The 14,217-nt window shown below is 39.4% G+C and overlaps 1 protein-coding gene across 1 annotated transcript in view; it reads right to left on the reverse strand.

Moving 5' to 3' along the window:
- Positions 1–879: 879 nt before the first annotated feature.
- The window catches only part of loxl2b (lysyl oxidase-like 2b), a 33,730-nt gene continuing 20,392 nt past the window's right edge, over positions 880–14,217 (reverse strand). Inside the window, exons 6-14 of the mRNA XM_088009119.1 lie at positions 11,391–11,574; positions 9,889–10,040; positions 9,425–9,592; positions 7,357–7,522; positions 6,131–6,371; positions 5,216–5,331; positions 4,502–4,638; positions 4,289–4,400; positions 880–3,515 (exon numbers count right to left, since the gene is read on the reverse strand). Coding sequence (XP_087865245.1) covers positions 3,445–3,515; positions 4,289–4,400; positions 4,502–4,638; positions 5,216–5,331; positions 6,131–6,371; positions 7,357–7,522; positions 9,425–9,592; positions 9,889–10,040; positions 11,391–11,574 — 1,347 coding nt within the window. The 3' untranslated portion in view covers positions 880–3,444. The remainder of the gene's footprint in view (positions 3,516–4,288; positions 4,401–4,501; positions 4,639–5,215; positions 5,332–6,130; positions 6,372–7,356; positions 7,523–9,424; positions 9,593–9,888; positions 10,041–11,390; positions 11,575–14,217) is intronic.

Consider the following 14,217-nt stretch of genomic DNA (forward strand, 5'->3'; position numbering starts at 1 on the left):
AAGCAGCGTATAGCAATGTTTATTTTAATCAAAGGACATCTTCTCTGAACAGGAATAGCTCACATCTCTTGTGCACAGCAAGAGCGCCCACCAGTGGTGATTTGCTATATTTTTTTATCTTCAAATTTGTTATCAAACAGCCTCCACCACACACCAAAAGTCTCTCAGAATCTGAAATCTAGAGGTTCATTAATTTCTGTGTCTGGAACACCACATATACATCATACTTGTCTTAAAAGAAATTTGACTTCATAATTTAACGCATTGAAATTGGGCCTCTGTCTCTTTAAGAAACACTTGGTCTTTCTGAAACTCTGTCTTCAGGGAGTCATCATATGGCTCCCCTCTTAACCCTTAAACAACATTCTGATAATGAGTTCTGCAGATTTTCAGTTCCACCAGGTGTTTGCCAAACACTGCTGACGAGTCTGAAGGAACTGAATGAGGGAGCCGCAGGGGTAGGGCTGCTCTGTGAGGCGGGACGTTGGAAAAGAGGAGGAGCTTTGTCTTTGAAGGTGGATCTCGGTCTCCCCAGACGTTTTGCACAGCTAAATGGTTGCCACGGGAGATTAAAGGATTTTTCAAATATGCATGAAAGAATCAGAGCAACACTCCAGGTATGTTTTTGATGAGGGAATAACATAACATGATGTAAAGCTAAAACCAAAATCAGTTTTACATAATACTGCCTTTTTAAAGGCGCTACACTTTTCCTTTTATTATTAGGAAAAAATCATTTTCATTTTACTTCACTATTATATGCAACATAGCAACGGTCTACATGGAATTCTAATAAATTGCTTTGAAGTTTGTGGTTGTAATTTGGCAAAATGAGTTGTTTTGCAATAAACACACAAAGAACATTCAGTGGCACACTGATTCAGTTGCTTAACTCTTTATTATAGGTCAACACACAAAAGCACATTGTTTCAATTCAAGTATACTGTTAGTATACACATAATGCAGCTGTTCACCATGTACTGAACCCTCAGAAAACAGAGGACCAGTTAGATAGCACCATGACAAAAAAAGTACAAATAAACTAAATTCACATACCTTCAAATACAAAGAATAACAAACAAGTAAGAAAATTAAGTAAAAAAAAAAAAAAAAATGCCAAAAAACGGTATCTGTGCCATCACCGGGTAGAAAGAAGTTCTTCCCCAAACCTGTGCTGCTGCTGGAGGAACATATGGATGGTTATGAGACCCACAAAGAATGTTCCACAGGTTTCATACTGGCCTGATAGTCATGCCAGTTTGTTGCAGGTTTATACTGAATCCAAGGTATGCACTATGTTAGTTCCACTCATTGCTTGATTAATACAAGTGCTCTCATATTTGCTCCTTTTGTGAGCCAACAAAGTCATTTAGGAATTTGATAGGAAGCCCATCTGGATTTGTCAATGTGAAGCTTACTTCAGGCATGTTCCAAGTCAGAAAAAACAGCTTTACTTCTCCCTGAATCTGGAATTCCAACTTCAAAAGTGCCAGAACAACCATGACCTCAATATCCAATATAGTTGACAGATTTATAAAACAGTAGAAGCTTTAGAAATAAACTGTTCCATCAGAAGGGAAAATTAACTTCTGATTTCTTCCATCTGTTCCCAGATGGTTCCATGTTGTTGGTGCAGTTTCACACTGCAAAACTAACCAAACAATTTGAGCAACCTGTTTCCCTCCTCGCCTGTGGTGGCGCTGCACCAAAACCGCTGAAGTAAATATGAAAACCTATTTTGTCTTTGGCAAAAGACCACCAGCCATTTCTCTAATTTGTCTAATGTGTTTGTTTTAGTTGAATTTACCCAAAATGCCCTGCGCTGTAGTCCACTTCCTGCATTTTGAGCGGTCTCCGAACCGCTTGGCATTCATATATGCATTTAACCGCACCAGAGTTCACCTCAACCGAACTGAGAGGTAGGTTTGGTTCTCACCAGTTCAATTAAAGCGGACCAAACAGGGCTGGTGTGAAGGCACCCAAAAAGCTAATTTGAAATAATTTTGGTTTGATTGCTGCAGTAAAAACAAATGGGAACATAGAATAGAACTGCATTGTTACCAGCTTGTATTGCTTTGAATCATAGCTACTGACAAATCCAAATGGTTTCTGACTTGGTACTCTGACTTGTGAGTCAAATCTAATTCAGAAACATGGAGAACGTCGTTTCTTGGTCTGCAAAGGTAAAACAAATGACACGTTTAACTTGTTTCCACTAAGTTTAGCTTTAGTCCGGTCACTGAAGCTAGCTGACATCCCTGAGCTCTAACATTTGTTTTAGTGGTGGTCAGGTGGTCAGGCCTTTTTCTGAACCTTCTATCAAAGTTTTTAAAGAATGATCTGTGACTGAAATCATGCTCGTCTTACATTCGGTCACAATCTGCTTCGAAGAGAATTTATAATAATTGATGAACTTATGATTTATCATTGTGTCTTTGAAGTACTTGCCCCTTAAGGATCAATGAACATGGATGTTTCAGAGAAGCACAAACAACAACAGTTTGTTTTTTTGACAAAACATTGATGGAAGGGAATCGGGGACCTCAGTTCTTACACCTCTTGCACATTTATACCAATGGAAAGGCAAGGTTTTCCAATGCAACAATACATGTATATCAGTATTTGGTTCTTAACTGAAGTGCTTACATGGGTTAACCAGGAGGTGGCAGTGTATGAATGACACACTAGCTTATATGCAAGTTTGGCATCAACAACCACTCACATTACAGCTGAATTATACAATGAAATTTCACTTTTTGAAAAAATAACAATACTTCTAACACACTTTTCTAACAAACCCACCCCGACCCTTCACCCCCACTGGATTATTCAGCAACTCTTCGAAAAATGGGTATAGGGTAATTTACTAAGTCTGCCAAGGAGAAGATAAAGCAAATACTGCCAATATTTCAGAACCGGTCCTTATGTCCTGTTAGAATATGGCAGTTCAAGCATCACTTAGGAGTAGTGATGAATAGACTTCTTGTTTTCTAAAGACTGGATGTCAGACATTAAAAAGTTGATCAAATTAGAAGAAAACAAAAAGTAGTTCTCCACTGAAGTTAATCTTCCAGGTCTGTGGGGACAAAACTACAGAAACAACATCCACCAGGTTCTGTAGTTGAGTGCTTAAAGTGCTGCACTGCCATGGAGAGATGTTTAAATAAAGTTCTTATTTGATCACAGTAAGTGAAATAGTCTCTCTGTCACAGACCCAAACAAAGCTTCACCAGTCCCGTGATCATCACAGAGAGTGATGGACAGAAGAGGTCAACACATACTATGTGCTGGGAGGTGAGAAGAGGGTAGAGGAAGAAAGGTGAGGAGAAGAAGTGATGATTCATTCAGGGACAGAAAGTAGAATCCAGCCCAGATGGAATGGGTAGTGGTTGGTGGGACTCTTCCCACCGGAGGTGACCGCCTCTCGACTCCACTCTGTTGTTTTTACCTGTGGGTCACCTGGTTGTTTAGGAGGCCTGGGTACATCATCTCTGTCTCAGAGCTCAGTGAGCCATCTAGAGGCAGAGCAGCAGAAATAGAATTTACCAAATACTGCATAACAAATTATAACAAAAAATTACAAAGTAAATTGATTATAAGGTGTTAGTAGCAAATAGGTTTAGCAAAGTCTTCAGCTCAAAGTGAAGAATGTTGCTCTGAAATAGTTGATTCTAAGAAATATGAAATCTATAGCAAATTAAATTAAGCTAATTGTTTCATTAGCTTATTTTAGATGCATGTAACAGTAAAAATGAAAATTTGAGCAAAACTGATAAATGCTATTGCAGGTGAATTCTACAAATGACTAAAAGGTAATGAATCTGAATCATGACTAAATGAATGTAATAAGATCTGACTATAGGTACGGACTTTGTACTTTTTAAAAAATAACACACAAGTCCTGGTTAAATCAAAACTATGACACATAAGAGTGTGTAGAGTGACTGGAAGAGGGGGATACTTTATTTTTTAATACAGATTTTTTTTATAGTTGACACAAACAAAGAAAAAGGTGACCCAAATATGGAGGTCCATGTGCTGTAAAGTGCTGTACTTCCATGAAGAGATGCTTAAATAAAGTTCCTTCAAATACTTGGAGGATTATTTGATCACAGTAGGTGATGAAATTCCATGTGGGATTCCACAAGGCTCCATATTTGGGCCACTCTCTTTGAATGTCTCATTAAATGCAGAAAAGACTAAAGTGATTGTTTTGGTAAAAAAACAACAAGCCCCCCAAAGACAGTAAAAGCTGCAGCCACTCTTCAAAATCATAGCAGGGTCTCACCATTATGGCAGCTGTACATCCACACACGATGACCATCATATCGACATCTGCATTTGGTGATGTTATTGGTGTAGTCTGATTCTGGCACTTCGTAATTAGGGTTAATTACAATCTGTTAAAGGATGGGCAAGAATGAAACTAAAGTCGAGGTTGCAGAGAGAAGACATTGCAAAAACACAACCGATAAAAAGAAGAAACAAAAGGACAAATCACCTGAAAAATGTAATCCCCAGGTTTGACGTCGGTGATGTCGACCCACTGGCAGTCAATGTCGTGCCTATAGGTATCCCAGCAGCCTACAGTAATGCCCTGCTCTCCAAAGTTAGCACATTCATACTTCTTTTCGATACCTACAAAGATAAAGTAAGATAACTTCACTGCAAATATATCACACCTTGTGTGATATATTCACACAAGGTGATCCACAGTATATTACCACTAGAGGGCGACATAAGAAGGAATGATCATTTGTATTTTCACTTCATAGACATATTCAAGACAACCAGATATTCTCCCCTTTGGGGAAAAGCAGACTATATGACTCGAATAACAGTAAATGTAATTTCTGAGAAGTTTGTTGCAAAAAAACACAGGTAAACAAATAAATGCATTCTGTAGGTTTTTGGTGCCTGGACATCATAGCAGACAAGCTCAGCAATTATATGATGTTGCTTCGCAGAACAATTGGTTTAGTCTTAGACTTATTTATACTGAACTAAGACAGTAGGACTTTGGGAAAACATCTACTTACAATATTAAATTGTATAACCTCTAATTCAATATCATTGTGCGGGTGATGTCATTTAACCCACATTTTCCTCACTTCCTTTTCAGTTTTCATACTCACTGTTAGCTTTTACACATAGGTCTCTAAATATATAAAAACTGAAGGCATCAAGGCCACTGAAGTGGCAGGCAGATTCCAACCTTCATCACATTCTGAGTCCTCCAGGCAGAAACTTGCTTTGTGTCCCTCTGCCACTTTGGTTCCATTTAGGCTGAACAGGTCATATGTTGTGAACACCTCCATGCTGTGATAATGCCTACACACACAGACACACGCACACACACATAGAGTATGTCTTTCAATCTTCACAAGGACTTTGCATTAACTTCCATTCTTTTTTCATTACTTTTTACAGCCTAACCTGACTTTTACCATAAACCTGACCATTACCAGTACACAGCACACCTTAATATTAAATCTAGCCCACAACCCAAAAACAACACTTCTTCTTATGAGGTGTGGACTTTGGGCCCCAAAAGAAGCATACAGTCCCCACAAGGTAATATATTTTAAATGGTCCTTACAATGTATCAAATACAAGAACACACCCGCACACACAAAAGCCTAAATGTCTCTTGCTTCATTTTTAATATATATTCTTTTAGTAATTTACTGTTGTGATAATCATCATCATCATAAAAAACTAGTCTGCATGGCACATCAGTCATAGCACCACAAACCTAAATACTGATCTTGAAAAAATTTAAAGAATTCAAGAAAACTGAGAATTCAAAAATTCTAGTGGCTTCTTCAGCATGCCACTTACTTGAAAAAGATGTGCTCTATATCACTAAGCTGCACTTAATAACTGCATTTAATCATATTTTCAACATTTCTGATATATATCGATGCTCTAATAAAGCTATCATTGAAGAAAATAGCAAAAATCACATCTCTGATGATGCTGTCAGTTTTATTTAGCTGAAATCTATCAGGACAACGATGGATCAAAATTTTTATTATGATAAGACATTTTTCACAGTAGATGATAAACACCACAATAAATGCCCACCCCAGGGTGCTTTGTTTCTAGAAACATTTCCATCCTGACAGACCTGTGACAGTCGTGCCACACCCACAGGTGCTTGGCAGCTTTGGGCTTGAAGTCGGACTGGCCGTTGTTGTGGATCTGAGAGGAGAAGCGCAGCAGGCGGCGGTACGCGTTGGCCGGCGTCTGGTCAGAGTTGGAGGCCAGGCAGTTCTCCTCGTACGCACACTGCAGCATGAACATGAGCCGGTCCTCCATGTAGGTGGTCTGCTCCACCACCTGAGGGTTCAGCACCAGGTCGGGAGCCGCTAAAGGTGGGAAGGAAAAAAAAATGAAGAAGAAAAGACGGAGACCAAAGATATTTAGAAACACAGAGAGATGACTGCATGCAAAGTAAACAAGTGTTTTCTGTTCCAAACAACAGATTCCAAGAAAGAACAAGGGGTTTCTCCCTGACAAAGGTTCTTTAATAGTTGAACACAGATTTGGTAAACTTTGTGTAAAAGGGAAAGGAAATTTACTTTTATGACTGAAAACTAAAGTTTGCAGTCAGTTTACAGCTCTTTGCAAAACTATTCCTCCCCCTTAAACTACTATGCGGTTGAAACACAGTGTATGCTTCAAATGTTGACAGCGGGTTTTAACACATAGAAACAGATGAAACCGACTGGACTTTGGGCTTTTCCAAGCCAAGGAAAGCTTTTGCTCCATGCTAGAGGAGACTGTAGAATAAATCAGGTTTTTATTGGCCCAAAAGAAAACAGAAACTTCTGAGAACCACATATGATTATTACAGAAGCTGAAAAGCAGACATCATCTGTAATGATGGTTTTTATGTTCAAAATACTGTATTTTATTGGAAACTTTTGCAATGTTTTGAGAATCTTTAAGAGTCATTCTTGCTGTTCAGTTTAATTGTCTTTTAATAAATAATAGCTATCCAAATCTATTACGTATAATAACCATTGCTGACTCAATATTTTGGGTTATTCAAAGGCATGTATGAATGTCAATTTTCAAGTGTTGATATAGAAACTCAGCTGGATTCAGACCTGAGCTTTGACTGGGCCATTCCAGCACAAAAATTTCTTATCACATTAGTACAAGAAAATATCACGATAAAATTCTAAGTTCATATCACCCACTTTATTCTGTCACATAAAATACACGTTCAAATTCACAGGATTGTGAACACTTTGCCAAAACAAAGTGAAATACAATTTATGACACATTTTAATATGCTTGATGCTGAGCAGAAGTGAGGCTCTTGATTAGCCTTCACCAGAGTCTTACTTTCAGAGCAGGAGACTCCGGCGGAGTTGCGTCCCCCTCCTCTGGGGCAGCTGAGGTGGGGTCCGTGGTGTAGACAGTGGGACAGAGACATCTCAGTTCCGGAGCAGCGAACGCCACTCATCACCACACCGTCAGCACTGACCTCACCCGGCCAATACCACGTCTCCTATGGACGCAAACGTTCAGAGGCAAAATTATTTTCTAAAGTACAGAAAAAAACAACAACAAACAAAAAGAGGTTTCATGAGTAGAATTGACACAATAGACCTCTTCAATTACAGCATATTGTAATTTTTTTTTTTGAAATCCTTACATACAGTATGTTCCACATCACTGTGATGGAACTAAAAATAAAAACTTTAAACTCAAATGTTTAAAGGGGCAGTATTATGTATTTTTCAGGCACACTGTGCTATAAAATGGTGCTATCAAGTAACTACATTACCTTCAGTTGTGATAAAATGCTATGTATCAGATATGACTTACAAGAAATTTGAGTTTGTAATTTAACAGCTTGAAATTGGCAGAGACTCTTTAAAAAAGCTCCTGCTCTTTCTGAAACTCCGCCTTCAGGAAGTCATCACAACATGGCTCCTATATTAACTCTTTAACAATGTTTTTGCCAGCGTTGCTCTGAGAAGCAGCTCCTAAAATGAGCTCAGCAGGTGTTTACTAATTGCTGCTGGCTAGTCTGAAGGAGCTCTAAGGAGGAGTTTCACCTTCAAATGTGGCACTTGGTTCCATCCAGGTGTTTTACAAAGCTGAATGGTTGCCATGGGAGATTTCTCAGACATGCATGAAAGAGTCAAGACAACACTCCAGGTATGTTTGTGAAGAGGAAATAAACCTTATAACATGTTATAAAGCTCAAAATCATGTTAAAAATGATTTTGCCACTTTAAAGACAAACAGGAATTTCAGTGACTTTCAGTACAGACTTATTTTTGGAATTTTATAAGCTGAACTTTGAACGATTTTTCTTCACTCTGATTTTTTTTATCTGAAAAGTCACATTTGTAAATTTTCAGTCACTTGAAAAAGGTAATTAAAGCAGCGATGATTCACCTCCGCTCCAAACACAGTAACGTTTGTGTTTCTTATGTCCAAAAGCAACATGTACAAATTCTTGTACTAGGAAATCTCAGTAGGATTTCCTATTAGGTCAAATACATTTCAGTATGAAAGTTTTCACACTCAAAAAATGATGTTCCTAGTTAAAGAGTTGAAATAACAGAAGCGCTGTAAGTACATCTGTCCTGTTTCTGCTGCCAGGCCTGGTAAGGCTTGTCTGGAGGTGTCCTGTGATCAGGCAGCTCTACATTCCACAGCTCTGCAGACACTTTTAAACGCTGTTGGAGCTAACCACCACGTTTCCAACTGTAAACGATATTATGAGCCACTCACTTCATGCCAGAAGCCTGAATTTTGTTTTAGTGCTTACTCCTGTCAGCCTTGCCAAAAACAAACAGGTCACTGACACTGAAATTTAACTGTCGACATGATGATTTAATTAAGATGGAGGATGTTACAGTGGTGTGAAAACGTGTTCGCCCCTCTACCCATTTTCCTATTATTTTGTATGTTTTTCACATTTAAGTGTTTCAGTACATCAAAATAATTTAGCTATTAGTCAAAGGCCACCAGTGGCGAAGACAAAGGTTGTCCAAGCAACTGCAGATAAAGCTGCACTTAACCATGACAGACGCCAAAAAAGCTCTAGCTATGTAGCAAGGTTATGTTAGCAGCTATTATTAGCCTCAACCGCCTTGAGTCACAAAACGCAGTGAAGACTTCTGCTCGTAATTAAGACGTTTGCCTGACAGAAAAGTCCTGTGAGAAAAAAAAGCACTATGCACACAACACAAGATGTTAACATACAAGATGAAATAGTCCTGCCACGAGAAAGTTTAAGGCTCATAGTTAACGTATTTAAAACCTTTGAATGCCTTAATTGTAGAATAATGACCACACACCCTCATGAAACAGGATGTCAGATCCATGCGAGTTGACTTGAAGTTTCCTCTTTCTAAGAACACATGCAAACTTGTTCTGCTAAAGGCACAAGTACCTGGAAGGCACTGCTGGCGAAGCCCAGGCCCAGCTGTCTGCACACCACCATGGCCTCCATGGTTCCCCAGCCCTCACTGCACACTGTGCCCCACACCAAAGAGCCGTTCCTCTCCATCAGCACCTCCACACGGCCTTCAAAGGGGTTACGGCCTCCTCTCAGACGCAGCTGTGGGTTAAAAATTAGAAGGAAAAAAAAACGCAGCTTAGTGCAACATCACTGAAAAGTATTAAGAACTTCAACATTCCCACAGTACCAGTCAGAAAAGCCATCAGAGAATCATTCTGTGATAAGAAAAAAAAAACCTAAATTCTTTAGCTCAGTGATTCAGAATACGTCTCATGCTGCTCGGCAAGCAGACCCTCATCAAAAACAGCTGTTGAAGACAAACTAGTAAATCCCTAACTGCATCTGGTTTCCTTGTTAGAGGTTCAGATTTGTACCGAAATGGAGGAGAGACTGACCCTCTGCTCGAAGCCCATAGCTGGGACGTTACATCGGACGGCTGCATCTTCTTCATGGCTGCAGCCCAGGGCCTCCTTGTTGAAGGGACACTCGGTTATGGACTTCTCAAATCCAGAGCACTTCACTTCATTCATGTGCACCGGCCCCATCCCTGAAGGGCGCACAAGTACGCAGGAGGTGATCAGTTTTTCAAACTTATTCGTTTGTGATTCAGATAGTGAAGACTTTATCAACGAGTTAGTTTTATGTACTCATAGATATAACTCAACATGGTTCCCCTAAACTCTATTGGATATTCAGACAACACTGATTGCTGCAGGCTTGTGGAAATTCATTCTCACGTTCAGACTAGAGATTGAGCAGCTTGTTGATTTCAGAATGAGAGTTTCCAGCCCAGACAAATGGGCATTTTAATGTGAAAGAAAAGTTTTACTTTATTGTTAGATGGCTCTATATCCTTTCTGATAAAATATTAATATTTTGTTTCCCAAAGAATGTTGTTTGAATTGTAGCCCTCATAAATTAATCTAAGCCTTAAGCTTAAAACTAAACCAATCTAAGATAAAATAAACTACGTTAAACTTTACTAAACTAAGCTAAGCTAGGTCAAGATATGAGCAAGTTAAGTTAGAATTATATGGAATAATTTAAGCTAACACATGGCATAATTAAGCTATTCAAACTATGTTTAATGTTAAGTTATGTTCCCAAACATGAATTAGGTTTGTTGACAATAATACAAACCACCAGTACAACACAACAAATGTCCAATATTACAAGTATTTTCTCAAAATAAAAAAGAAATAAAAATCACTTTTTCAGTTAAATTCAATTCTAGTTAAATTTCAAATCATGTAAAGGATAAAAATAATGTCTGTCAGTCAAACCTCCCTCACAGCAGAGCAGAACAGGACAGTGGTTGAGTTTTAGACATTTGCAGAGGTAGATCAGATCAGCTTCACATGCAAGTATTGGCCAATCACAGGTCTCTCAAAATTAAGGAAACCGGAGCCAATAAACCAGTCGGCCAATAAATCGCTGCATCCCTAATCATTTTCACAGTTATACAGACTAGAAAACTGCTAAGGAATTTAATCCACATTAGATCTGAGAGGTCATGACCCTAAGAAAATCTGCAGAGTTAACAATAAAAAGGACAGAATCAGTTTGTGAAATTTTACCAAGACGTGGTTTTACTCGACAGGGAAAGTGACGGCATGTCGGAAATTATAGACAGAGAGTTGTTCCAACAGTAAAAATTGTCATTCTCAGCTATCTATTATGGGTTAGCTTCAGGTCTGCTTTCTAATTAGCATGGCTGTTTGGCTGCTTTCCCCTCCTCTGTACATGTTGGCCACATGTTTCTGTAGGCCATAATCACTGGTGAATCTGAATGTGCATCAAACAGCAGTAGGGATGAAAGAGCCATACGACAAAACATTTAGAAATAAATCAATGAAAGTAAAACAGACACTCCAGAGACGGTATGGACGATGCATACCTTGTCCAAGTTGTCCTCCAGACAGTGCTTCCTTTGCTGAGCCGAAGCCCAGCTCCCGACACACCACAGTGGCCGAGAGCAGGTTCCAGTGGTCATCACATATGGTGCCCCACTCTCCATTCTTCATGACCTCCACCCTACCCTCCCCCACAATGGCTCCACCGCGGAGGCGAACCAACGGCTGCTGAAAACGTCAAACACACAGCGTCCAGAGGAGCCTCCGTTAAAGCAGCGACAAAATTTTAAAGTTCAAACCACATATTTTGATTATTCTAATGAGGATTTCGATTATTAAAATTTCTCGAAGTCTTGATAACTTATGTTTTACTATTTAGCTCACTGATAATTATTTGTGCTGCGCAACGATCTCAATGTTGACAGAGCTGTTGATGAATGCTAAGTGCCATTGTTTTCTTATTTAGAAAAGAACTGAAATTATTATTTTTCGTAAGCATCTTCTCCTTCATATACGGAGTCCACCTGGTGACATGGTAGAAAAAAAATGTGGTCATGACTTAATAACATTTGCACACCACTTGCTATAATTAAATAGTTCCACAAAGCAAATGAGTCTTTTCGTGCAAGATTTTTACTTTCACTCTGACTGCCACCAACCGTTGAAGCTGCAGGCGTGAAACACTGGACTGAAAGTTAGTTAACGATGGAAGCGGTTTGGGAAGAGGGAAACCACAAAGTCCAGCTTTCGTTTTCAGAAATCTTCAGCAATCATTTTGAGTCAAGTTGTTATAGAAACCATAATTGTCTGGCTGCGTGTTAATTTACGTGTGTGGGGTCGGTTGGACCCCATTTCTAGACACAAGGGTTATGTCACATTTGTTCAATTAGATGAGGAGATTTTAAAAAACTCCCAGTGTGACAGGAGAGGACGTTTTAGAGGAGGAAAAGTTACATTTTCTACATAACAATTACTGCCTGTTACAAATAAAAGGTCTGCAAAGATCATGGCAGTCACAGAGACTGATCTTAATCAAATTAACCCACATCAGAACCAGGGATGGGACTTAAACAGGCTAACGAAGAAGGCTGGTTCTGATCTGTTTCTGTTCGGGAAACGACTGTGGAACCTCTGGAGACAATGGAGCAAAATATGACTTTTACATAAACTCAAGAAAATTATAGACAACCCTTAGCTTCCTCTTGTTTTACAAATAAGGAAATACTATTTACATTGGTAATTTTTCTTTTAGAAAAGAAAATAACTTGATTCATATCATAAATCCGACCTGGTAGGAAAAATTGGAGATGTATATTTTTAAGCCATATTGCCTGGCCCAGCAGACTGTAAATAGAGTGAAGCATTAATGCAGCCAGTAGCCTGTCTGTCACAGTAACTAACGGTCCCAACAATTATTAGAATAAATGATAATATTGCTGTTTTGAGAACATTTTCAAGTAATCTACTGACTACAAAAGTAAAGTATAATGGTGTGTATGTTAATATACACCATCATGGCATAAAAACGGATGTTTGCTTTCTCAAACACCATAATACTTTAATTTTGTAGAGAGCACCTCACACCAGAACTGGAAAGTAAAACACACCAACCGAAAACATGAAATGAAATGGAAATAAAAAAAAACAGACAGGGATGAAGACATAAGAAAATAGCCTATTATATAAAATTAATCCTCAAAAAAAATCATCAAGATGGAAATTATCAAGCTCATTGTAATTTATCATACAATTAATTGATTAATTCCTTATTGAATAGGCTTAGCAGCCAGTATGTTACAATGATATCATGTAAGCTAACCGTGAGCAGCAGAAGCTCCCTTGTTGCCCATCTGCAGGGCAGACAGAATGAAAAATGCATTAGAACAAAAACAGCCTTCTTTTGTAAACGTAGCACAACAAACCCGGTTGGGGCCAAAAGCTTCGTGTCAGTGAGGACCGCTGCGCTGCGGACATCGGGAGGTTCAGAGCCTCTCCCAGCTCAGCACCCAGCTGTGCAACGTGACATGAAGCATGAACACAGCACCAGTGAGGTCACCCAGACAGAAATTCATGTTGGCGCCGCTCGTGGAAAAAGTATTAAGACGTACGATGTTCATGACAGATGCGGGAATATCCTTCCTTCTTCTCGGTGGAGAGGTCAGAGGTCAGAGCAGTTGAGTGAAAAAAAAAATCTCACTCAGATGTAAACGCTGAATCAGTAAGATCACTTAGATAAATGGATGCTTTTACACTGACACAGACCTGAACGTTCAACAGACACCGGGACCTTCCCTCCTCCCCTTCCTCTCCTTTGGTTTCAGGTTTTCCACCAGATGTTAAACCAGCAGGGCGGCAGTCATTTTCTCCCACTAATAAACATCCACATGACCACACTGGTGGGTGATGCAAGGCCAGCCTGGCTCACATGTGGCCGAGGTTGATTCAGGACCTGCATGGAGGCCTTCGCCATGCCCTCTCTGTCTACCGTTCCGTCACGTTTTCAGTTCGGATCGACAGAAAACGTGACTGTTCCACTGGGCTGAATCAGCAGGGTTTCATGCTGAGGATTTTTTGAAGGTAAATACATGAGGAAAAGGCGAAATAACTGTCCAACATTATGTCACGAGACAATACACACGTAGGCTAATGAGACCATATGAGGTTAGCAGGAATCATAGAGCAAAGGTCTCACAAATAAAGTTGTCAGGGATCATAAAAGTCAAATGGTGTAGAACAATCCAGTCCAGGTTTGACTGGTCTGCATACTGAGGTTCCTCTGTGTGCCTAATCTAATGTCAAAGAATCTTACAAGGACATTTGTGGAGACAGAGGCTTTGCTGTGACTCTGGAATAAACCTGCACTCTAATATT

The sequence above is a fragment of the Poecilia mexicana genome, unplaced genomic scaffold, assembly GCF_051168715.1.
Source record: "Poecilia mexicana isolate PSO_F unplaced genomic scaffold, ASM5116871v1 scaffold_9, whole genome shotgun sequence".
Lineage (NCBI taxonomy): Eukaryota > Metazoa > Chordata > Actinopteri > Cyprinodontiformes > Poeciliidae > Poecilia > Poecilia mexicana.